Source organism: Crocodylus siamensis, chromosome 1, assembly GCF_052110815.1.
Source record: "Crocodylus siamensis isolate JL-2025a chromosome 1, ASM5211081v1, whole genome shotgun sequence".
In the NCBI taxonomy this organism is placed as follows: Eukaryota; Metazoa; Chordata; order Crocodylia; family Crocodylidae; genus Crocodylus; species Crocodylus siamensis.
In genome coordinates this window covers 222,463,666-222,489,579 of record NC_143395.1, presented here as the reverse complement: position 1 = coordinate 222,489,579, position 25,914 = coordinate 222,463,666, and the positions used below count along the sequence as shown (strand labels likewise).

The window sequence follows — 25,914 nt, the reverse complement described above, 5'->3', positions numbered from 1 at the left end:
AAAGGTGGGTTGGACCTTCCAGTTCCTGGTAGATGAGCCATTTGCACACTGTAGACATTCCCCTGGATAAGTGAAAGGAAATCAATGTCTATGTTTTCCAAGGAAAGAGAAGATAGGAGCTGAACAAACTGAATTTCACCTGCACAGATTATTTACTCCTCAAGTGATAGATGTCTTAGCTTCTTATGTTTCCCTACCACAAAATGTATGGCCTTCTGTGTTAAAAGAATGCATGGTAATGTGCATGAGAGCTCTCTCTTGCAGTTAGCACATTTGGTGGTAAGGTGGTGAAGCACTTCCTGTTTAGCTACACAAATCTTACCTTCCAAATCAAACTTGGGTCTGTGAGGAGTTCACTTACCTAAAGTTCCCACTCTTGCATCTGCCTTCCGAGTTAACGGCTGCCTGCTTCCCATTTTAGCATGCTTCCTGCAATTATTCTGATATAAGTCATTTCAGACTGTTCTCCCCTCTGATGTGTAACTCATGACATCCTTTTACTTCTATTTACTGACCACCAGATGTCATTAGGCATTCACTTCTGCTCCCCTGTCCCCAAACATGCTGTGGTTAGTGTTATGAAATTCAGTGATCTCAGTTACAAAGGCATACAATAGAGAAGTATGGCATATAATAAACCAAAACATTTGATGTTATTTTTTTCCAGGAGATAAGTCTTTCTCTTTTTCCTTTAACAAATGATATCAATGAGGTATTCAATCCATGAATTCTTCAATTCTCATGTTTTTCAACTGAGAACTTGGTCTAACAACCTTTGTGGGGAAAATTTCCACTAACTTCAATGAAGGTTTTGCCTACCTAGGCAGTATGATTTGGCTCAGACCAAAAAAAAAAAAAAATAACAGACTTGAAACAAGGCATAGGGATAATAAATATTCTTTATTAGCAGTAGAGCAAAAATTAGAAACCTATTACTATCTGTGGTGTTAAATGGAATTACACAAAGATACAATATGTTCACAAATGAGTATTTCTCTTTTTTCCATTAACCTAAGTACAAATCATCCAGCTTGTTGCACATACCCTGAAAACAGCAGAACTAGTACATACATCCTTCCTTTTCAGTTGCGGTCTGCATTTTAACCAAGTTGAAGACTCTCTCATTGTTGCAGCACTGAACCTGCTTTTACAAATACTGGTTGGTACCTGTTTCAGTACATCACTTGCAGAAGCATGATATTGGAGCTGGAGCTAAACAAATGCTGCAAACCACTCGCACAAATATGCTTTTAAATGTCAAGCATCAGATCTCTCTCTTCTCCCCATCCCTTGCCCAAAGATAAATGTGGAGGGAGTTCTGTTTGTATCCAGCTCTGGAGATAAAACTTTTATTATTTTCTTTATACAGTTGCACACATTTTTACATGATCCAAAGTTAGCTTACATGATTGAAAGCTGCTATCCTTAATCATTTATTGTACACTGATGCAAAGTTTTCATTGTCTGTTTAGGACAGAGGCAACAACACATGTCTTGGGTAACCAAAAACAGCCCCAGAATAATGAGTAATGACTGCTTTATGAGAACAGTTTGTGAACAGCCATTTGTCTACAAAAAATGCCATGACCATTATGAAAAGTGAATCAACATAAAATAATTTTTATAAATGAACTAACTGTAGTAGACAAATTGATAAATAGCTCTTTTTCCTCTTTGCCTATTTCACCCCCCATCCCCAGCACAATAAGTTGTCTTGACCAAGTCTGTCTTCCATGCAAAATGTATCTCAATCACTCAACATAAATTGTTCAGCTCAATATAAAAGTAATGGGGGAAGAAAAAATAAGTGGCACAGGTAAGGAAGATTGCATTTCAGATGAAATTCTGAAAGACTCAGGAATGTGCTGAGATGAACGAGATGGCAAGACTGAAGAAGGATGAATGTTTTTGCAGAAATAGTTTTGAGGGAATCTGACAGGAGGCTCTGAGTAAAGTTGAAAGTGATTCGGTGTCAGAAGTAGGCATGAGTTGCTTACCTCAGGCAGGGTTTATAAAAATGAAAGCACTTCTTAACTAGGTCCTCAACTGACGGGAGGATGAATTTGTGGCTCTTTTCATGTATGAGAATGTGGACAGCAGCATTCTGCCTCTGTTGGCACATGGATAGCATGCTTCTAGGAAAGCCATAGAAAAGTGAGTCTCTGCTTCTTTCTGCTGGAGGGAGGGATCTATGTGTCAATAATAGAGCTTGCAATATCATCTCCATTACCTGTAAATGCATCCATTTAATGTATGCACTTATTATATTCATTCATTCATTCAAGAGCTTAAGTATATTCCACCTCTTCCCCATCCTCCTTTATGTTCATACTTCTCCATTACCACTGATTACTCCATAATCATTCTTCATGTTATCTAGATAACTTTTCCTAAACTGGCTGGTGGTTAAGAAACATAGCCTAGTAGTAAAAAAAACAAAACAAAAAACAGCTTGTTGTTGGTTAGTAGCAGGTTTATACATTCCTGGGGTTCATAGAAAACTTCTAAAAGACATGTAGTCTTTTAAGCTTTAAATATATTTGTTCTAGCAAAATGTGAATCTGCAAAAACTCCATGAACAAAAATAATCCATTATTTCCCTCAGATAGAACTAGTATAGCTCACTTGGCCTTTTATAATTTGGGGAAAAAAATCAATATTCCTATGCATTCAGTAGTCTTACTTTTTAAAAAAATGTGATCGGTCCAAGGGTTCACCTAGCTCTGGGCTATATTTGAATAGAGACAAAGAGACTTTCCAAGAACATAACCGTTTCAAATACATTCACAAGGATGATGGAAAAAACCTATGCACTTGTTAATACAGAGCTATCCATGTGAGCTCCTTTAAAGTGTGAATTCCAGAACATATCATCAGAATGATTATGTTCTTCTAAACAAAGAGAAACTCCCCTAGATAAAAAGTAAAGATGTCCCTGTGGTGAAATTGGAGTCCTAGTGGCACACACAACATTAAGGTATTGGCTAAAGGACGGAGTTGTCATTGCCCAACTTATTTCTTCACATTAATAGCAGCATATTCCGTAAGTTCAATATTTACATCTAGCTCTCTTGGCAGAAAATTTTCTGCAACAGCAGAATGATTTAGTGAAGCATAAACAATGGACTCTAGGCTCTCTGTTAAGCATGGTTTAGAAGGAATAGCAGGTCTGTCACAGGCAGGCCTTGGTCCTGCCCCATGACCATTCCAGTGAGGAACATCATTGTCATAAACTGCACTTCCATCTGGCACCTGCAGCTGGCTTTTCATGATACAATAGTCAAATGTAGCCCCTTCATTTTGAGCTACAGGAGTCTTGCTGATGTGGGATTGGACATCTGTAGAGCTGTTGACCTGCAAGAGAACAAAATGGGGTTTATCTCTGTATGAAACTATGTGTTGGGTATGGACCTGGCAGGTGGAGCGTAAGTATGAGACAGGGTGTTGAGTTCATGCACTAAATGTTAGGAAAATATTAGAAAGCCTTGATTAACACACCTCTAGCCTTTCTCTACCTTGTTCACCAAAGTCAGTCTTGTCTTCTTTCTTCTCCTCCTCTTCTTTCTCCTTCTTTATATGATCTCATTAATCTCAGGGCAAAACCCCAAGCTCGTCTATTTGACTTTTATGGCTCATCACTCTTCTCACTTCAGTCTCAGAATCCAAGATTCTCCCTTTCTCTCATCTTGCCCTCACTCTTCCCATCTCCTAAACTCCCTTCTCTTCTGTAATTGCCTCAATTTCTTTTTTCCTTATTCAGATTCTTTAAATCTGCTTATTAACTGGTGTATTGCTGATCCTAGAGACCTCTACTTGGCCCCACTTGCTCACCCACCTACATTCCATCTCTGTTCTGTCATGTTCTGTTCCTGGTGCTTTAACGTGCTTTTTTCTAAATGACTCTTTGAACACCCTGCATTTTGCCGTAAGTTGTTTCAGCTCCTCAGCAAGTTCTCCAAATATCAAATCATCTCATGCTAGCCACTTACAGGAGCCTCTTCTTTTTGCTCAGCCTCCTCTCCTTGTGTGCAATATGGCATTTCTCCTCCACTCTAGGATTGATTCAGTTTTCCGGTCTTTTCTCCTCTGCTCACTGCTGCGCTCTTCCTCTCCTCTCTCTTCCCTCCCCCCCTGCCCCCTGACCTGTTCCTGCCATGCATCAGTCCCCCACTGGTAATTCTTTTCCTTTCCTTCTGTCTGAGGGATTTGTGTCTTTTCCCTTCTACTCCCCAAATACCACTGGTTCCCCTTGGACAATTCTTCAAGGTCTCTTCTCTTACCTGGACTATAGCAAGGCCTCATTCATCTTGTCCTATGACTTCTCAGCCCTTAATGGTCTGTAGTTTCTACTAATACCACCTTTCTTTGTTTGCATCTTAAAAACATCCTTTGCTTTCTGCTTTCTCTCATTTCCACATCAAATTCAAACTTCTTGCCCTCCTTTTCATTGTTCTGCCTAACTTTGGTCTTACTGTGTCTCTCCTTTTTGTCTTTTTAATCCCCCCTTTCCAGTGACAGTGTCCTATCCAGGCTCCTCTCCTGAAAATCCCCATACTGAACCTCCTTGCATCTTCCACATTTCCCCATATGCCCAGCCCTCCATTCTTATGTCCCTTCAGGATCCTAGCTCAATTAGATTTCTTCCACCCGTTCTTGCACTGCTACAACCCAACAACTATAGAACATTTTTTTATATAAATGTTTTTCACTTAAAGTTTTCACTTTCTCCCTGTATGTCACATAGTCATGGTATATGCTGTGTCTGAATAAGACAGTTCACTTTGTGAGGTAAGCAACTGCATTCCTTTGTTCCTATAACATAAAGAATGCTTTCAGCACTCCATAATTACACAGATTATACTATGGCAGTGGTTTAGTGCTGTATTTTTAGTGCTAATAGTGCTAATATTGTGAAACACTCCACAGCCCTCAAAAAAATCCAACACTTTGCAGCACTCTGGTTGCGAATCATTATGGAAAGGTTTGGTACTACAGCAGAGCTCAAGCATACCATGTTTATTTCTGCCTGTGAAGTTGCTGGAGTTGTCTTAGATTTCACTGAAAGAAAGAAAAGAAAAGAAAAATTGTCAGTGAACTATTGTGTGATTCATCTTCCTTCTAGTAGGAAGGGGGTTGTAGACACTACTAAAACACCTTCTTCCTTGGGGCTAGGGACAGACATTAAACATAAACCAGTTTAAGTGATCAGAACCTCATTTAAACCTTTAACAACAGATGCTTAGTGCACAAAAACCAGTCTGAGAATGGCTGAAACCAGCTTGAGATAAACCTAATTGAATGTAGTATCAGGCTGAACTGATTTGGCTCAAACTGGTTTATGCAATGTGTGTCCCAGACCCCTTGCTGGTTTAAGATAAACCAGAGGTACCCAGCATCCTGGCATGCTCTATGGGCTGGGTGGGGCTTTCTGCTCCACAGCAGGGCTGGCCGCTCCCCTCTGATCCCTGGCTGCAGCTCCAGAGACTGCAGGCTGCTTTCCCTCTCTCCTTCTCTCCCCACTAAGCAGGAATTCTCCACTTCCATTTGCTTTGCTGAGAGGTGTCTGTGTATTAGCTAGCAGACCACATGCTGGCTATGGTCTGTTCTGAGTCAACAGGTAGAATCACCAGGCAGAATCAACAAGTAGCTGGTAATAGCGCTCTGTTTTTTTCTTAATTGGTGATAAACACTGTTATCAATTCCCTGCTGGACTAATCACAGCGTCCTGCCTGAGCCTGCCCACCCCCCTCCCCACCAGCTCCATACTGTAGAAGAAAGGAAGGGCTGCTCTAGTGCCACCCCCACCCCCCCCCCCCAGCTTCTAGCCTAAGCCACTGCAGGCATGTGCTTGCATTTCTGGGATGTCTGTCCAGTTACAAAACTGATTTAGCCCAGCCAGGTTAGACTAACCTGCAAAGATTGAATCAAATCAGGCTCAGGCTTTTTGAATGTATGTCCCTACCCTGGGTGATCCAGCTCCAAAATGGAAAATCTGTGTTAGTGCAATCAAATTAGATTCTATGTTGACGACAGTTAATAAACAAGAATTGGGAAATGTGATGGGGAGTTTGTAGAATATGTTTGTCTCGCTACATAGCTCTTTTGAATATGAGAAGAGAGCATTCCAGCATGCTGGGGAAAACCTACCCCATGATAACTGATGGGGAAGGATTTCCAATCTCAGGCATTAATCATGGAATACATTCAAAGTCATGCCATCCACCATGCAAGTATAACACCTTGTACTGGGAAGTCAAAAATTGTACATATATTACCATTCAAAAGTAGGAAAGAGAAATTAATACTACCTCTCATTGAAATAAGGGTGTATTTGAACTATGGGATCTATTTCTGAGGTGCTGGTGAATACCATCCAGTACAACAGTTTAAGAGGAGAAGAAGAAGAATGGAACTGACTGAAAACTCAGAGAGAAATAACAGAGGCAGAATGCACTTAAATGGGTTTTGACTAATAATAGAGTTAACTCTCCTTCTCAGACATTGTTGCATGTTCAATGACTTTTCCTCAAAATAGAAAAAAAATAACGGTGCTATTTAAAACAAAGAGATGGGGTTTAAGGTTTAAGTCTGTTTTGTGTTTATTCATACTTCTTCCTCTCTGCCTGGATTATGCATGTGAGAAAAGTGAAACTGCCGAAGAATCATCCCTGTAAACAGCTAGGTTTCTGCCAGAAAATGTCATCAACCAGTTATGACTCTTAGGGCACGTCTACATGTTGTCCTATAGTAACGTTGTTACTGCATTGTGCTTTAGTACTTCCAAAGGGAAGCACTAAAGTATGGTGCAGTAACCGCCCATACTGCACTGTGTGTAAGGTGCATGGTTAGTTTTAGCCACTACTTCGCGACAGCGGCACACTAAAATGGGGGACAGCAATGCTACAGCGAAGTAGCTGCTGGTCACATGTAGACTCATGTAATTGCTCCATCACCATAGCATGTTGTATGGTGATGTAGGGTGACACGTAGATGTGCCCTTGGAGAAATAGATACCTCACAATAAGGACAGCAGAAAAAAGCTACAGGAGCAATAGGTGAAATGGAGGGAGAGCTCACCTTTGTGCCATTTGAGATAACATAGGCATATCAGGATGAGTAGAAAGAATGCCCCCAGAGATGACGTGCCATAAATAATCCACTTCATATTGCCATTTTTATATCCTTGGGGATTTTCTTGGATGCTGGTGGTATCTGCAAGTTCCACTGAAATGTGTTAGTATGTAGTAGAGAATGTTAGCTGAGTTATTTTGATCCATCTAATCAGTTTTAAATAGTTTAATTCATTAATTGCTTAATCTCCTAAGAGGACATTTTGAGAACATCCTTAATTGGGGTAGCTAAACAAGCATTCTACAGAGCAGTGAATGAAGGAATGTACTTAGTGGATTGTGAAAGGCTGGTTGAAAAAGGGGGGGTAGTTAGTACTAGGAAGTTATTCAAGACTGCTGTAGACTCTAAACTGTTTCCTCCTTCTTCAGTTATCCCTTTCCTAAACACTGCAGTGTAAACAAGCCTGAACTGTAGAACCGTACAAAATAGAAAACCGAAAAAAACCCCAAACCTCACTTAAACAGAGAAGAAAATCTAACATTCACAGTTCTAAAGGCAAGCATCTGTTTCTCGGATTCCTGACTGGCAGTAGCCTAATTTTTCACAGTGCTGAGTTCCCATTGAAGCTAAACTCTTGACGCTCTTGAAAAAAGCAACCACACATGTAGATGTTTCGGTCTTTATTCTGAAGTCTATCCTTAACCTCCCATATGAAAGATGGCAGAATGAAAAGAAGGAGCCAGACTAGTGGGGTGAAGGCTATATTTATGTGCTGGGCACTCCATGTACGTAGTGCCAAAACTGAGGAGGACAGTAAGCGAAATAGGGTGAAAAAGGAAAAGGGCAGAAAGATCATAAAAACCATATCCCTTTATCTCTGTTTTAAATGCTGGTAACATGCAGGATGCATGGTTTCTTTTTCTGTAAATGAGGTCTCTGCTGTGGACCATTGGTGTAAGGTGTCTGCTGGCATACAGTGTGTGGGTAACATCATTGAATAGGCCCAGCAGATGATCAGATTATGGCTTTGGGTAATTATTTTCCACAACCACAAGTAAAGGTGTGTTTACATCATAACACGGTAGGCCTCTTCCCAGTAGGGACAGCTTGCGGGTTATGTAGGAGGACTCTGTTACATGTGTGAGAGAAATGAAAAGTAAGTGCTGCGGAGCTTCTGCTAGAGAATATTTTACCGGCTTTGCCTCTCTTCTACTGACATATCTATAAGCTGTCTGGGGCAACAGCAGGAGGTGCTGGAAGCTCTGGGGATAATAGGCTTGGAAACTGATCACAGTGAGTTTTATTCCAAGCGAAGCACTTTATCAGGTAACAACTGGTGATTCAGCATTTTGGTTAAATAGAACTTTTTTGCATATGCAAAAGATCCACACAAAATGCTCATCTAAAAACTGGGTACTTCCCTTATTTTAGGAAAATAAAACTCATAACGTACTTGTTGATGGATTTGCAGAAGTACTTGTATCTCCTTCTGAAACAGAAAAGGAGAGGGAAATGAAACATGTCTGAGAATGCATGACATTCTCTTCTCAGGTTAGGTTTTCTACCCTCAGACAGTAATGTTTCCCCTTAATTGAAGGAAATAACATGACAAGAAAGAGAAATGTAGTTGATGGGATAAAAGACAGTACTTGTCTTTTAGTGCTGCCTGAGAAATACTTGAATATTTTATTCTGACTTCCTTGATATGACTTAAAAAAAATAAAAGCTAAGTGGAATAACGTTCTAATAGTATTAGTTTCACCATTTTTCCAAACGACCGTACTTGTGAATGCTCTTTTTCTTATTTCTGATTTGTTTCTTATTTTCTTATTTATTCCATGCTTTCTCTCAGGGCATGTCTACTTCACCTCAACAACATTGGAGAGCATTGCAGTGAAAGATGCCACATCCACCTTGTGCATGTACCCCAAATGAATATAATGTAGCTCCATTACTGTAGCATTGGACATACATCAATAAACTCTCCCAGGAACGCAAGTTCACTGGTGTGTATGCAGTGCCACTCTGAGGGGGCTATCGTGCATCTGCTTCAGGGAACAGAAAATGCAAATTGGGTCTGACAGCTATTGCTCTTAGACTGATCTCTCCTGATAGTTTCTTCCCCTCTGTTCTGGTGTCCTTGTCTACCAACAAGCACCATACATGCCCCAGATAATTCATATGACTTACAACTAGACCATCCTTTCCTAATCTTCCTTGCCTATGACTGATGTTTCCTACTACTAGATAGGCCATTCACATGTCACCTTAAATCTCAAGAGATTCTAAAATCTTCCTGTGACCATATTTTCCTTTTGTGTCCTGCTTGATCTTTTACCCCTGACCAAAGAGGGAAGACAGTGATGGGAACATCATGAAGTGAGTGATACTTGATTACTGTGGTAGCTAATGGCATGGGAAATTATTCCTAAATAGTCCTTGCGCTAACTTTGTTTCTATATGACTGAATAACATGCTTGGAGAAAAAAATGATAAACCAGGATGAACGTTTTATACTTCGGATCAATTTGAATAAAGAGAAGCCCTTCCCAATAACGGAGCCTCAAAAACTTACCTAAAATGGTAACATTTACTGAATGGCTTATACTGCTTATATTGCCTGATATTGCTTGACAACGGTAAAGTCCACTGTCATTCTGATGAACTGAGGAAAATGTCAGAACAAATACACCATTTTCAGTCCATTTTGTGTGGGTTTCCCTGGTTTGCAGAAGTAAGCACGTGTTCCCTTCTACTTTGCACCAAGACATGGATGGCTTTTCATGGCAGTATTTTACTGGACATTCTATAGTTGCAACTTGCCCAGATTTGCCTGTATATTGGGACTGCCTTTTAATCAAAACTTCAACAGAACAGGTTTCTCCTGGAAAAGACAAAAACCATGTAAAAATATTATTTGTTTCATATTGTATATTGCCCAATAACTCTTTTATTCTCTTCTGACTCTCATTACTTCTTACCTGAATTCTCTATGTATTATATCTATCTAGACCCTGACAACTTTTACATTAATGGTGTGATTAATATGTAAATTGCAGCATAAATTATAACATGCCACTTGTTCAGCCAATTTATGGTGTAATAAAATGACAAACCATCAACAAAGATATCACACATTTATTGTGGAACCTCTATGTAGATGGCTTGTATCATGCTTTATATTGAATATGTGGCACGTGCCCCTGACCTGGACCTGCCCTATGCCCCATCCTGCTGATCAGGTGATCATTAGAATAGGGTATGAAGCAGCTTCAGATTCTGGGACACAGCTATCCCATTCCAAATCCTCAGAGTCAGGCAGAAGACAGCCTGGGTGCTGAAGTGGGACTAGAACTGCCTTATGCCCCATCCCAATGAATGGCCATTGCAAGCTCTATCCCTGGGAATTAGACAGGGGCATCCCTGAGTGCTCGGCCTGGTCACCCCTGCCTAATGCTAGAGGTAGCTCCAGATCTAGATCTGGGACCTGGGACTACTCTGCCTGGTTTGACATGGCAGAATGCACATTTTTGATTCAGTGTAAAATTCCTTAGATTCCAGTCATGTGACCATATTAACCTATGCCTGTGGTTCATTTACAGAAGAGATGGTATACATTATGGCTTCCTTTATCTGAACTAGAGATTGGCTTTCGTTACCAAAAAAAATAAGTAACATGAAATAGAACTCTTTGGGTGGAAGAGCAAATATGTCGTCATGCGGATTACTTAATTTTTAAGTTTTTCATTTTTTCATGCTAGGTCTGTTATTTACAGAGCAAATATAACTCCTGTACAATGTAGTATTTGTCTAATATTGCATAAATAGACTGGGAAAATATCAGGTCCATCTTCACATTTCTCACCCCCTCATGAAGCCATATTTATGAAGTGATGCACTAGTGAGTCTGAGAGGATAATCTGATGAGCAGACCAGCTGAAAGAAAATATAAATTGCATCAATTTTTAGTTTCCTTTACCCAGCTTCCTCCCACTGACATTTACTTCCTCTTATTCTTATATACCATACCTCTGAATTTGAAACCATGAACTCCAGCCGTTCAGAAGGCAGGTGCTGGGGTTATGTGTGCTGGGGTTTTTCTGGTTATTTCTTGTTCAACATTTTTGCTATTCTGGGATTTACTTTAGTTTTCTGTTTCCTGCCTTAAATAGTTTTCAGCATACTACTGCCATTCAGTTATAAAATCAGTGAAAAAGTAACCAAGTTGTGGTTGCCTTGTACTTTCTAGAGGATCAAGTTCAGTAAACCCCCAAATTCTGAAAACCGGGAGACTGAAATATCATAATCTTTTACTATCTGATATTTGATAGTAGACACTGGCTACTAAAGGAAAAGAATGTTGTACAATTCCTACATCACACGCCTTATTATAATGAAATTGGGATTATGGTTGCTCCTTGATGTCCAACATCTTTGACTGCAGTGCACCTGTATCATAGTTAGGACCTTACTTTAGCTATGTAACACTGTTGTATACTGAACCAACCAACTCCTATGTTCCCAGTCTGCCCCTCACCTGCTGGACTGCCTGACCCTGTTTCAGCCATGTTCCTGCTTGGCACACGGTCCATGTCAGTCCCTAGCTAGTCTCTCCAGTACACTCAGATTCGGTGTGTACCTTAATTATATGTTTCCTAGTTGTAGAGATGTATATTTGGGTTGCTTTTGGGTGTACCTGTAGAAATGGGTTAAACCAGAAGCTGGTAAGTGCTAGAGCATGCCTGCCAGCCACTGCCAAAGTGGGGAAGAAGAAAGACACCCTCCAAGGCTCTCCCCGCCCCCCCGTTGGAGTGGAGTGGATGTGGCCAGGTACCAGCCAGGGCTAGCTGGACACATAGGATGCCAGCCACCAGCCTAGGGATGGAGGGTGAGCTGCTGCCAGATTGATGAGTGGGGATAGGGAAAAAGTCCTTTCTCTGAAGCAAGCATGTATTGAACACAGCAATTTGCAAAGCATACAACAGGGAACTACGAAAAATTATCACCTAAGATAAGATGCAGCCCAGTAAAACCCAGTTGTGTATACTGATACACAACTTAGTCTAACTTAAAATGTAAAGAAGGAAGACGAGAGAAAGCCTTGCATAAGTCTTACTAATCCTGAGGGCAGAGTGTCTCCTTACAGCCAGGCATTCAGAAAGACTTTGTTTAGGTTTTCACAGGTTCTGCTTGATGATGTAAATGTAGCTCTCTGCATTATTTGGTCTGCAACTTCCAGCTGTCTGCAATATACACATATGTGTGATGATTTTTGGTCTTTGCCAACACTTCCTACCTTTCAATCTGGTCCTGTAGGTCTTAGCTCTGGGCTCACAAGTGCAGGTCTTGCCTCTGTCTCCTACTCCTGCTGTGGAATGAATCCCCTCCCTGGCTGCAGGCAAGCTGGAGAGAGGGAGGAATTAACTCTGTCTCTACCTGGCTGCCTGAAAGCCGTGGAGGTCTGCCGGGTTTGCCAGCAGTGGGGAGAGGGGATGGAGGGAGAAATATGCCTCAGGGGCCATGGGAGGCCAGCGTCTGGCCATGCCCCGCACTGCTCTGGCTACAGAGCAGAAAGGAGGGGCCAGCCCTGCTGCGAAGCAAAGAGCCTCACTCAGCCCAGAGAGCATGCCTGGATGCTGGAGGTGTTTGATTTGACTTTAACCAGCACAGGGTCTGGGACAGATGTTGCATAAACCAGTTTAAGCCAAATCCTTTAAGTCTGATACTACATTCAACCAGGTTTATCTGAAACCGGTTTCAGCCATTTTCAAACTGGTTTATGTGCACTGACTGTGTTCTGCTACAGGTTTAAATCAGTTTCTGATCACTTAAACTGGTTTATGTGCAATGTCTGTCCCTAGCATCAGTGGTTAAATATTCTGTTTTCCTGAGAGGATGCAGGCTGTATGTTGAGGAAAAATTGGACTTAAATGACCCTACATTTGGATCATTAACTGTATTCTGGAGCACTGTGAGGCCCAATTAATTTTCAGACCTAAATAATCATGGCGATTTGAGGTCAATTAAAAGAGTCAACCTTTAAACAGAAAAGGGTTTAAAGAGATTTTCAAAGTGGCCTCTTCATCTCTATGTAATATTCTCACTTAAATGAAAATAAACCTTGCTGAAACACTGGCTCTGGGAGCTGTGAACTGCTCCATTCATCTCACTGGGTGCTCTCATCCCCTCCCCCCTGCCATGTTTTAAGTAGCAGTACTTAAAACATGTGATATGTATTAAATATTCCACCCCACTGTGTATTTCTAGGTCTGGCACACCTGTTTGCTTCTTAACAAGGAGGAAGGGCTTGCTTACCCAGATCCCAGCCCACATGGTAGGGCAAGGAGTGTGGCTCAAATATGCCTGGAGAGATTGGTAGCTGCTATGCAGAGGACAAACGCAGGGACTTGGATCCTTCTCAGAAGGCAAGCCCTTTCCCAACAAATCCCAGCTTCTATTTGGGCAGCAGTAAGACAGAGTCAAACCTGACTGGTTAGGCACCCATATTGAGAGCCAAGACATGGGCTTGGTCATCCCTAGAGAGACAGGACCTCAAATCCTATCATACAGATGGAGCAGGAGAATATCTTCCTTGCAGGTACCACTTGCCTCTGATGTCTTACCAGTCCCTCTGCCATTCCACAAATCTTTTTCCCCCATCTCATCCACCTCTTAAACCTCAAACTTCCTTTCCTCCCAGCAAGTATTTGTGTATGCAATTTATTTTCTTTTCCAAAATATTTTGAACAGCCTTCAGCATTTACTGATGTTCAGAGTACATTTTTGCAAAATTGAAAACCAAAAAAATCCTGTGACAGAGGCATGTTAAGAGAATGATTTGCCTTCTTTTTTTATACTCTTGCACATGTTTGTCTGAGGGTTGGTGAAGGGCAGTTTCAGTCTGCCTCAAGTGACCCAGCTCATGTGAAAACCTTGCTCAGTTTTGTGAGTGCACCGTGTAATCTATTGAGTGTGTAAGCATCAGACATGCTGCAGTCTTGACAACCAGCTTCTTTCTAATACCTTTCAATGTTGCTTCCACAAAGCAGTTACCATGCTTTAGTTGTGGTAAATGCCCAGTGGTTGAGGCTATTGGGTATGATTAGATCCATAGTTTGCTCCCCATGATCACACACAAACATTTGGTAATGTCTGTCACCTTTAAGAAAAGTCTGGGCAGGGCTGTTCAGTGGGGCTGTATCTCTGGAAGTCTCTGTTCAATTTACTCCAAATTTGGAACAATAACCCTGCAGTTCTTGCACATAACCCTCCATGACGTTCACCATGTCCTTCAAATGTCCACCAAATCCTCACCTGCAAGATGAGGATTTGAGAGCACTACAACCTTTAAACATCAATCTGAACAACAGCACAGCAGGCACTCTTTTGTGATTGTGTTTCCAGCTGATTTTTCTTAATATACACAAAAGACTTTGGGAATCAAAAAGTTAAAAGGTCCCTCCCCTCCCCAAGCTAGAATGGTTAAGACATGTCAGTTTATGTTATCAATGGACTGTTAACCCTACTCATCACATCTGGGTGCTTTGATTCTCCAGCATGAATGATCTAGTACCCTTTTAAAACAGGTTGAGTTGAATTACAGCTCCAACATCAGAACAAAGCCAGGGCATGGCTTGAGCTCTTGCCTCTGGAGCCATAACAAGATGCCACTCTGTCACTATACTCCCTACACAAACGCACACTTTGAGAGTATTTAGAAATATTAATAAAAATATTATAAGCCTGAATATGTAATACTGTACTACACATACACACATCCCTCATTGAGACTGTACATGTTCTTTAAATTAATCAAAAAGTGAGATCTTTGTTTGTAACTCAGACTTTTCCATTTCTGATGAAAGGAAAGTACAACTGGTCTTTTAGAATGTAGGTCATATAGATACCACAACAGCGCCACATGGCTGAATGGGGTCTGAAAATGGAAACAAAGACCTAGAATTAGAAAGCAAAATTTTCTGTCTTGGAAACAGATTTTAAAAGCCCCATTGTAACTCTCACAAATTGGGAATCAACATCAACAGCATGCTTGTGCTGTAACTTTTGTCCTTCTTCCCTCCTCAACACTAATACTACATTCCCTGTCTTGTCCAAGTTAGACCTAGTTCCCATAACAGCTCTTCAGAATTGCAGGGGTTTTATCCACCAAGACCTTATTACAGGATCAAAAGCCTTAGATCTGCCATTTTCAGAGCACTGGTATCACATTTTCTTCATAGGCAAATCCCTGTATATTGCTATGGTAATGCATAAATTGAAACATCGGGGTCAGATGTCAGTTGGGAAGGAGCAATTACCCCATTAAAACCTCAGAAAATTACCCCAGAAAACTTCTCTAAGGGTTTTTACACATTTGAGGGGATTTCTGTGGACCCACATACTTAGAAAGAATTAGACTGATTTTTTTTCATCTGAATTTCAGCTAAATATGCAGTTGAAAGGAATATGACTTTACTAATAGGAAGACATCACCCTAAGGATATGACCACTGTGGACTGGAGACAGCAACCTTCATCCAACAGTAGGATCTCCCTGAGCTAGGGGAATGTGTTGCTGGGATGTCCATCTCAACTCAGACCTCTTTGAAGTCCTGAAGTTCTCACAAAGAGGACTTACTAAGCTGAAGCCAGGAAAGGGAGACCTTGAGACAGAAGTTGTCTTTCTTACAGAGACAAACTAGCACTGAAATGTAGAAATGCTGACCCCTCTGCTACTAGTGCCATGCTAGCATTATAGAGGAAGACTTCAGCTTCTCAGATCATTGGAGCATGCCTGCATAGGTGATCACAGTGAGAAAATCCTTTTCTGAAACACTGCTCTTAAAAGCAGTGATTTGCTGATTGATCCAGGCATCTGTGATCCCTGTTGTTGTTGTTTTTTTCTAAAGAAAGTGCATGAGTGTGCACTGAATTCCAAAACAGCTTTCTCTGAAAATGTGAATGTTGGCATGGGCTAGCATAGCAAGATGTCATCATTAGGGCAGAAACACTGCCTTCTTTGAAGAAACAACAAAGGAAATGCAGGAAGTATATAAATTTCCTTTCTGATTTCAGCATGCATGATAGGTGACATGCTAACTGGATGTGCAGCAGGTGTTGCTAATTTGCTCCTTTAATTTACACTTCTTCTGTTTAACTGCACCGTCCTTAAATCAGGCTCAGTGAAATATTGAGGGTGGAAGGGAGACGAAACTGATTCCCTCCAATACAATAGATTCTCCCTCATGTTGTTTCTGCCCAATGATTATCTTGACCCCCTCAGCATCCCCTGTAGACTTCTGGGAGTCACTGAAAGTCAAGGTAGATAGCATTTTCTTTTCTAATACAGCACCACCACTGACTTACAGTTCATTTGTGTTCTGCTTAAAAAAGACTATCTAATGCATGAAGGAGCAATGTATGTAAAGCTCTTCCTGTACACCTATCCCAGATTAAGGGTTAGGTGCTGTTGATCTATTTATGCTTATTGATTTTTCACTATTAATGAGCCTAACAGGTGAAGGTATTCAGTGCATGGCTCTGAGCAAGTTTTGCTGTAGGAGCCCTCCTACCTGGGGTTCTCTAGGATAATCACCTTTGGTAAGTGAACCTTTGTAATGTGCTAATTGGGAACTGTGTAACTTGAGTTCATTTTATTTGGATGTGGACAAGAAACCCTGTGACTAATGAGGCATCTGCTGTAGGGCTGTAGCCCCAAAAGGTAGATCATTTACGTTTTGGTTCCTTCTTTTGTGCATGTATATACCTGCTTATAACTTTGTTCCTTTTTTCATACGGAACAAGGAGAGAGAACTTTGGGTTTGCATCACTTTAAGTCTTACATGTTATAAGTAAACAAAGTCTGAAAGTTTTTGTGCCTGACTTTGTTATAACAAAATTGCACAAGACCAATTAAAGCAATCCTCTTCCCAGCTTCCCTGTAATGACTGTTTAAAGGGAGCATAGTGGACCTGAAACCTCTGTTAAAAAAAATGGTTTATAATGAGTTTTTGGTTTTGCACGGTATGCTAAGAGGTCTTCTTATTGGATTGATGATTTCATGTACCTGTTATGGCAAATACTGAACTATGTTATGGTTATATATAAAATGTAGAAGTATTCCAACAAAATTGAATCGGCATGCAATGCTGAACACCATTTATTAGCTATGTCTTGTATGAATATCTTAAATCTATTTGCTTTTTTGCTGGTGCTCTGATAAAAGTGACATAATCCACAAATGATAATTTAGATGTATGTAAGTTTTGGGATGACAGTTGAAAATTAATGCCTGTCACAGCTGGATATACTAAAACATATACCTTCAGGGTGTTAAGGAAGGATGATCATGATCAGTGCTTGGATGCAAAACTCAGGATTAAGGTATCTACAAAACATGTAGCTGCTTGTACATCCCGCTTGCACTTACAATCATCAGTAAAATCATACTGACAAAAGCTGCATATCCTTTAGATCAGTGATTTTGCAACCTGTGATCTTAGATTATCTCTAAGGGACCTGCAAAAGATGACTTTGATCAATCAAAAGTATGTGAATACCCACACTTACAATTCAAAGGGGTCAGCACATCTATTAAAAAATTTTAGAGGTCTGCAAATGAGAGAAGATTGAAAACCACTACTTTACAACACCTGAGTACGGTTGCAGTAAAACAACCTTCAGTTTCTGGCTATACTGAATTCTTTATAAAGAACAGTAATATTCTGCCTGATGCATCACTGAAATAAATATCTTAGCTAAAGCACATGCCATAACCTCCAGAAAGGGAAATTCTCTTTTCAATTTTTATCTTTTTAATATTGAGAGAGAAAATCTGACCTTGCCCTTCCTTTGCCTTGGAAAATACAGAAGAGAATAGTGTGTTTATGACATGAGGAACTTAGGAATGTCTTTAAGAAAGTGGAACTGAGATTTTTTTTTTCTCCTGCCAAGAGTTACTTAAAAAACCCAAAGTTTAAAAATTGAGACTTCCATGTCATCCAATAACCATTTTCTTCTTCTTTTTTATTTTTAAGGGAAGGGGGAGGGGACGTAAGTGTTCACTTACCAAACTGTGAAGATAAGAGACAAGCTGATTGTTTTTGTTTTAAAAGAAACCTTTATCTCACTCATAAAGAAGAAGCAAAGGGGCTACAAATCACTTCCTGCTCCTCTCTCCTCTCCTCATCTTCCTCTGTGCAAAGCACCTTTGCAAATAAAATATAAGGCTAAAGACTTGAAAATACATCAATCTTTATGATTTTATCAAAAGCAATTTGCCAGGTCTCTGTCTCCAAGTGTAAATTATTGATATGTACAGCCCCATACATACCTGGGTACTATGACAGTAGGCATGCTAAAATATCTCAAAAATAGTATTAGTTTTGTTACTGTTTCTTTATACTGGAGATTTTTTCCATCCCCCTCTCCAACAAGAAACAGGTATCAACCATGCCATTCCTCAGGCAAAAAATTAAGCAAGACATAAGATGTAACCTTTTTTTAAAATCAGTCACTAATTTATATAGATCTAATAAAGCCATAAAACTTCTGGACAAAATCTGCCCTCATTACAGTTCATGGGCTGGGATATGGCAGTGAGATACATTTATTAGGGCCATGCATTTAACACTGAGTCTCTTACAACTTCCCTTAAAAATAAATACACAACCAGAGTTTCATGGACAACTCTGCTTTTACTGCAACCTGCAACACAGGAAAAGTAAATCCAGAGTGGAATAGTAGTGAAGGCACTATTCGAATGCTTGCCTTGCATCCTGTAGTCTACTGACAGCTGTTCGTGATGTTGGAGCAGAGTGATGCTTATGGAGTTGTCTTGTTTTGTTTTTAGGGTGGTTAATGGGGGTGGTTTTTAGGGTGGTCTTGTTTTGTTTTTAGGGTGGTTTCAGTCTTCCCCCCTCAACCTTGGGGGGAAAAATCCATGATTTGCATCAATACCTAGTACTACTGTCAGGCTAACTTCGTGGATAAAACACAAGAAGTACACCAATGGGGGGGGAGTGCACCAGCCCTCCAACCATGGGACATTGGGGGAAAGGCGTAACTGGAGCCCCTATGTCAGCATAGGGTACCTGGACAAAAAGCAAGAGCACAAAAGGGGCAGAGGGCCACTGCTGCTTCCCCTTGACTGACCTGGGGGCTTGGGGGCCAGAGCTATTCCTGCCCTGCTCCAGCTGGAGACTGTGGGGAGTGAGTCCATGGGATGATGAACTTGGCTGGGGACAGCAGTGATGGCACTCAGTTTCCTCCTCCTAGTTCCCAGTCTTTGCTCACCCCTTCCTGGTGTCCCTTGTTGGCTGGAATGAGGCACTGGAAGGGGGAGATCTCTGTACCACTGTTGCTGTCCCTGGCTGAGTTCGGCTCCCTGCACAGCTGTTTCCTGGGGCTAAACCTGTTGCTGCATCAAGTGGGAGAGCGGCAGCTGTGCTTAGCTTCTTCCTTCCAACGCCTGCTCCCAGCTACCAGGGGATACCTACAGGGGAGAGGCAGGCAGGGAGCTGGTGCTGGAAAGAGAAACCTGCATGCCACCACCACTGTCACCTGTGAAACCTGTCACCCCACATGACCACAGCCTGCATCTGAGTGGAGCCATAGAGACTCTGAGGCTCCTGTGCCTGGATCAGCCTGGGAAAGCAGTGGAAAGGGAGTGCAACTACACTGCCATACCCTCCTTGGTCTGCCCTAGTATAAGGTAAGATTAATACAATAGCGTTATCTCAGCCATGTTGCATAATGGAGTGTTTTAAGTGTGTAGATAAATATCCATATTTATTCTGGATATGAAACATGACTAAGTTAACGATGTGGATGGAGCTTTTGCTTTTGTCTTTCCTTATATAATTTTAAGAGGGCAAACGTGATGTCTTACCAGTGTCATGTTCATATTTACTCTCCTTTATATGCAAAGAGTAATTTTTCTATGGGAAAAAATATCAATTATTGTCTAATGTACACCTGCTCTTAAATGTCTGACAGTGAACTATAGCACTTATGGCTGATATTTGACTGATGAAAGTTGCCTGTAAAGTTGAGTCAATACAGCAAATTGGACTACCTTAGATTTTGGCTGTAGCTTAATAATGGGGATATTTATTTTTTCCTGGCATGAAAGTTCCAAAGTTGAAGATTAATGCACAGCACGGCAAACCTGAAACAAGACCTCAAAACCACAAGACTCCCCACTTCTATTTTTCCTGATGGTAAAATAGTGCTTGCTGCACAACTTGTGTTCAAGTGATTCAGTAATAACATGCTTCCTGGGGGTCATCCTGGAAGCTGCTTGAGAGCAGCAGCTCTGCTGATGCCAGGCTGGGAGGGCTTTCATGTCAGATAAGAGATGCAAATTCAGTAGGCTAGAAATGAAAATGTTGGGGCATTTTCTCTCTTATGCATGTCTGAAACATAGGGTTTTTTTTCTTTGTCTGTTCTTGCATGAAACTTCCAGCAGAAGCGCTTTTGGTAGGGCGAAGGGGAAGTAGTCATTTATCTGTTCCCAGTTAGAGGGGAATTTTCAGATGCTCTTCTGTTAAGTAGGACTGGATTATTTGTCTCTTGCTTTTGAAACCAATTTGGAACAAGCACAGAAAAGTTACAGATAAAATGTTTGTGCCATGCCTGTGACCATGTGTAGTCAAGGGTCTGTAATAGGGGCAGCTCACAACAGTTCTGCTGTTTCCCTCCTTTGACATGAAGGTACAGGAGTAGTAAATAATTTGCCCAAGTGCAGGTCATATAGTGGCCTAGAGCCAGTCAAATAGCCCCTACTGTCAGGCAAACCAGATAGGGTACATCTCAGACCCCATCTGACATTTTTGTGTCCTGTGGCTAAAGGATCTCCCATGTTCACTTAATTTTAATTTCTGTCTCTTTATATTAGCATGACCTTTATGAAGAGTTTGGAATATGCTACAGATTCCAGGTGCTGGAACTTCAACAGTAGCTAAAATTGATTTGGTACATGGAATCAAAATAATGTAGCTTGACTTTTACAGTGTACTTAAAATGCTTTTAAACAAAGATATTGGCTGCACAAATCTTGACTTAAGTAACAGCACCATAAACGCGTCAGTTATAACACATCTGCCCCATTTTTTCCCATTAATCCCCCCCCCCCCACCAAACACAAAGGATAAAGCTGGTCTCCTGCATGAGAACTCATGACCTTGTGCTCCATAATCACTCTGGATCAAAATAAGCTAAAAAAGCCACTGACTACAGTAAAAACATCAGGGATGAATTGGGTACAATATGTTATGAAAGTACAAGGCCCAGTTTTCATGTGCTCCAGTCATAAGTCAGGAGTAACCCCCTTAGAATCAACATAATTTCAGTGATAAAAAGAAGAGGAATATCAATGTGTGTCTACAGCACATGATTTTAAACAAGCTTTGCCATTGTTAGACCAGAAAACACAGACCCCAGACTGTAACCTGGGCTTAATCCACACCTGATGGATCCCTGGGCCATAACTAGGGTCTCCAGATGAACTGCCTCCACGCTGCAGAGCACTTGGTTGGGAAGTTTGAGGCCCATCACCATCTACTCAAGATTTAATCTCCACACTAACTCAGAGGCCTGGTTTCAATTGCCTCACATCCACGCTCTGGTTACTGTTATCACATTAGATACATGCCCCATTTCATTTGGCCATTCTACATCTGACTAGTTTCATAATCTGAATGCTTTCCTAGCCAAGCTACAATAGGAATTTCTTTGGTTTATGACTGTGTTTTTTAAGGTAGTAAATCAAAATGCATTACATTGATAAGCATGTTTCTTACCGTGAGCCTGATGATTACTCGGAAGAAGCACCATTAGAAAGATGTGCAGTAAAATCCTACTTGTCCGCATGCCTGGAGAAGCCTTCATTTTATGGTCATGGTACAGATGGTTAGAAGGTTCTCTGTGGTAGAGAAGTGCAATCCAGGTAGCCTCCTACAATGCCTCTGTAATTGCCCATGGTGTGAGTCTGAGCTTATCTTGACTGAAAACTTAGAAAAGGGAGGGAGTTGAGCAGTGAGGAAGAGGGCGGGGAAGGTTTAGTAATCTGCTATGCAAAGATCTAACAGGTTTTACATGATGACTTTTTTTGTGTGGTTGTAACATCACCCACCTACTTGCTTCTAAAATCTCTGAACTGCAAAAAGGTTATGAACAAAACGTCTTTTCCTCAGAGTGGTAAGCAGAAGTAACCTGCCCCCAAGTGCTTTTTTCAGTTCAACAAATGGAACTACAGCATTTTGAAAAAACTAATGGCTGTATAATTTAATGCAACCTTAAAACTGTGGCAGAGTTCTATTTAATCAGACTTTTCCTGAGAAGTATTGCATTTTTTCTTCAGTTCTTTTGAATTTACTCATGTATTTAAATACATTTGTAATGAGACAGGAAGAGCTAAAGTTGCCAATCCAATTGCTTCTTGCTGTTTCCTATTTTGTACACTTCAAGCTTTTAAATGAAAAGTGGCCAACCTGCAGCATGCATGCCAGAAGTGGCACGTGCAGCCTTTGTGTAGCACGTGGCAGATCAGAGAGGGGAAGGGTAGCACAGCAGCAGATTAGGAGTGCATGTCAGGGAGCAGAAAGCAGAGCATCAGATTGGGTAAGGGAATGGGCCTGGAGTGGTATTTGTCGGGATGAGAGAGGGGGCAGAGCGCAGAGCTCATTTGTGGTATGCCTACCAAAAAGGTTGGCTCCCACTGTTTTAAAATTTTCTAATGTTCTCTTTAGAGTAAGCACAGTTTTTTAGTCTCAGTTCCTATGCCCTCAACCACTCATCTCACTGTTCTCTAGACAACCTCAGTCCTACAGTATCCTCTTTGAGATGGGGTTAATGGTTAACAGTATTCTAGACAAGACTGTAGTGCTGATCTATATTATTCTCCATCCATCGCTTTTTTTATTTCCACCATCCTATTGCCTGTTTTGTGCGTGTATTTTATTTTGGGGGAGGAAGGGGTTGGTAATGACTTGTGGGTACTTTCTTGGTGTGACAGAGAGAATTCAGGACCCTATAAAAGGTGCAAATGATCCTAAACGTTTATTCCTATATGTATTATTTTGCATTCACTGATGCCACATTTCCCACAATCTGTGCAAATTGTATAACATGCCAAATGTCATATTGTGCTATCCTTGTGAAAATTTAGACTTCTAAGGTTGGAAGGAACCGCAATGATTGTATAGTGCAAGTGCACTCTGCACAAATGTAAGATACTCTATTCTGTTCCCAGGCTACATCCCTGAAACAAAGCCAGCTCCTCCTTTCTTCCCACCAAATGTTTTAGAGCCCTTGGGTGTGTCCAGATGAGTGCACACATGCATTTCCCCAAGGACAAATAGCAGTGGTGCATAGTTGTGCCACTGCTGCTTGTCCCCAGGGAATGCCTGTGCATGCATGCTCTGATGCATGGTAAGCTGCCTTCAGTGGGGTAGGGGAAGCTAAGACCAGCACCTGCACTAGCCCCAGCACCCTTACCTGGGGGCCTTAGCGTCTCCTGGGGCTCCAGCAGCGGCAGTCTGGCAGTACGGACCCTGGCTGGCAGCTGGAGCATGACTGGCTGGGCAGGCTCCTGTTTTGGGTGGTGCATGCTGCCATCATGTGTGCTGCCCCACTTTTTTTCTAGTGTGGGCTTTTTGATACCAGGATCTCCTGGTGTCAAAAAGCACACCCTGTGCTGCCAGTTAGTAGCATGGGGAATGCCTGCATGTGCAGCATGTGTGGTAGGGCTGTGCGAAGAAGCACTGTTTTGTTTTGACTTCCATTTCGATGGACAGTGTGTCAATTTGTTTCAAAGTGCTGTTCCATTTCGTTTCATCAAAATAGTTTCACTGTTTCAATGCTGTTTTGATGCTTCGCCCGTAGGCTATAATGGGGAAGCATGAAACTGTCAATAACTGTCACTTTTTGGCAGATTTGGATGAAAATAGCAGGGATGGTAGCCCCTTCTAAGAGCATGAAGTTTATCAAGTTTCAAGGAAATACTTACAGGGGTTTCTGGGAAACTGCACCTCAATCTTGACAGCGGAACTCATGTCGTGTGTGTGTGTTAAAGTGCAGTTGGGTGAAAACTGTTGATATGGTAGCCGCTACTGAGGCCATGAAGCCTGCCAGTTTTCAAGGAGATAGGCACAGGGATTTCTGGGAAACTGCGCCTAAGCCTGCTGACAGGCAAAACTCATGATGTGTGTGTGTGTTAAGGCCTCACTGGTGTTGGGGCCTCTACATGACATGGTAGTGTGCCCCAGTGAGGTCTTCTTATCCCCTCCAGCCTCATCCTGGTTCACTACTTTAAATGACAACAGGTACTAACTTAGTAAGCAGCACAGTAGCACCAGCAGCATCTCAGGCAGCCACACTGTCACAGACTAGAGCCTTTCTTTCCTTTCCTGCAGGAGCTGCTTCTCTAGCAGCTGCCAGAGAACTCTCCCTGCCAGCCCCAGGCCTGGGGCCTAGATGTGCCCAGAGCCCCGTGTCCTTTGGGTCAGCTGACTAGGGACAGATGCTAGGGGTGTTGGTCTAAGGACATGGCACTGGCAGACAAGGTCCTTTCCTTTGGGTCAATCTAATCTGGTATGTTTTATCAGACCAACTGAATAGTTAGAGAAATATATCTTAGCAAGGCTTTGGGTTGAAGAACCCTTCATCAGGCTGAGGAAGCACCTGCAGTTGGTGTATGTGCTGTTCCTGGATGGAAGGAATAGTGAAGAAGCCAGAGGCTGGTATGCAATGCAGGCAAAAAAGCCAGTCAGTGAAAATAGAAATGGAGGCATCAGGGGGTGAGATACAGGGTGGGGTAGAGGGGAATGGGCCTTTGACAGATAAAAGTGGAGAGGTACCTGGGGAGTCAGATGTCCAGCAGGTGGTAGGTAGTGTGTCAGTATTCCAATGTCTATATTGAGTTGAGTCCATGAGTTTCTGTACCTAGGAAGTTGATGAAATGCAGTTCATAGACTCATCTGTGAAAAGTGGTTTGTAAATTCAAATGAGCACTAAACCTCACTAACCTCATCACCAAAAGCTAACTTCCTACAGTCCAAAACACACCAAATGGATCCAGACCATGCCATGACAAGACATGTAAAACCTGTTAACAATATCTCCATTGTGGAGATATCTTCACAACACAATACATATATCTATCAAGGCACCCTGATGGAAAATATGTGGAGACACCAAGTAACAACGTGGTGTGTACTGTATGTATGTTTTTTCCTATATAAATTCTATATTATAATATGCAATATAATTATGCTGTGCTTTCCTGCAGAGTGAATGGAATGCACCCTGTGAAAGAGAGCACAGATTTGAAAAGCATTAAAATAGACTAAACAAAAAGAGGATTTTGGGAGAGGAATAAATTGGAAGGAATCAATCAATGACTATAATAATAAAATAAAAAGGTATAGAAAGAAAGCAAAAAGTATTGCTGAATCCCACTTGCTAGGCTAGCAAGTAGAACATCAATAGTAGTAGCCTTTGTTGTCTAACACTACTGAGCTTCTGGAAGATTGGTCAGTAACTGACTCTAAGGCAGAAAGCAGCTCAGTTCAAACAATGCTGGGTTTTTTAATGCTGTTTAAAAAACAGAGCACTGGGATTGGAAGGGACCTCAGGGAAGGATCACAGTCACTGGCCAGCTACACAGTCAATATAAGAGCAGTCCTTCCCCCCTCTGTTTCCCTGCAGGCAAGCCAACCTTGAGCTTCAAAACTCAAAATGTTTCAAAACTTTCAAAATGTTTCGACTGCCCTTGTTTTGTTTCAAAGTTGTTTCAAAGCCCTTTGTTTCATTTTGATTTTGCTGTTTCAAGCTCAAAACGAGT

The 25,914-nt window shown here is 41.5% G+C and overlaps 1 protein-coding gene across 2 annotated transcripts; it reads right to left on the bottom strand.

Moving 5' to 3' along the window:
- Positions 1-881: 881 nt before the first annotated feature.
- On the bottom strand, positions 882-24,062 carry BTLA (B and T lymphocyte associated). 2 transcript variants are annotated; one of them, XM_090057653.1, is made up of 6 exons: positions 21,872-24,062; positions 9,647-9,955; positions 8,525-8,557; positions 7,078-7,212; positions 5,012-5,058; positions 882-3,354 (listed from the first exon to the last, which is right to left on the bottom strand). In XM_090057653.1, exons 1-6 carry the CDS (start codon positions 21,957-21,959, stop codon positions 3,013-3,015), a joined length of 954 nt encoding a protein of 317 aa, XP_089913779.1. In that variant the 5' UTR covers positions 21,960-24,062; the 3' UTR covers positions 882-3,012. The 2 variants fall into 2 exon arrangements, with proteins under 2 accessions (XP_089913779.1, XP_089913771.1); XM_090057645.1 differs by having other exon boundaries at positions 8,525-8,560; positions 21,872-24,061.
- Positions 24,063-25,914: the final 1,852 nt, after the last annotated feature.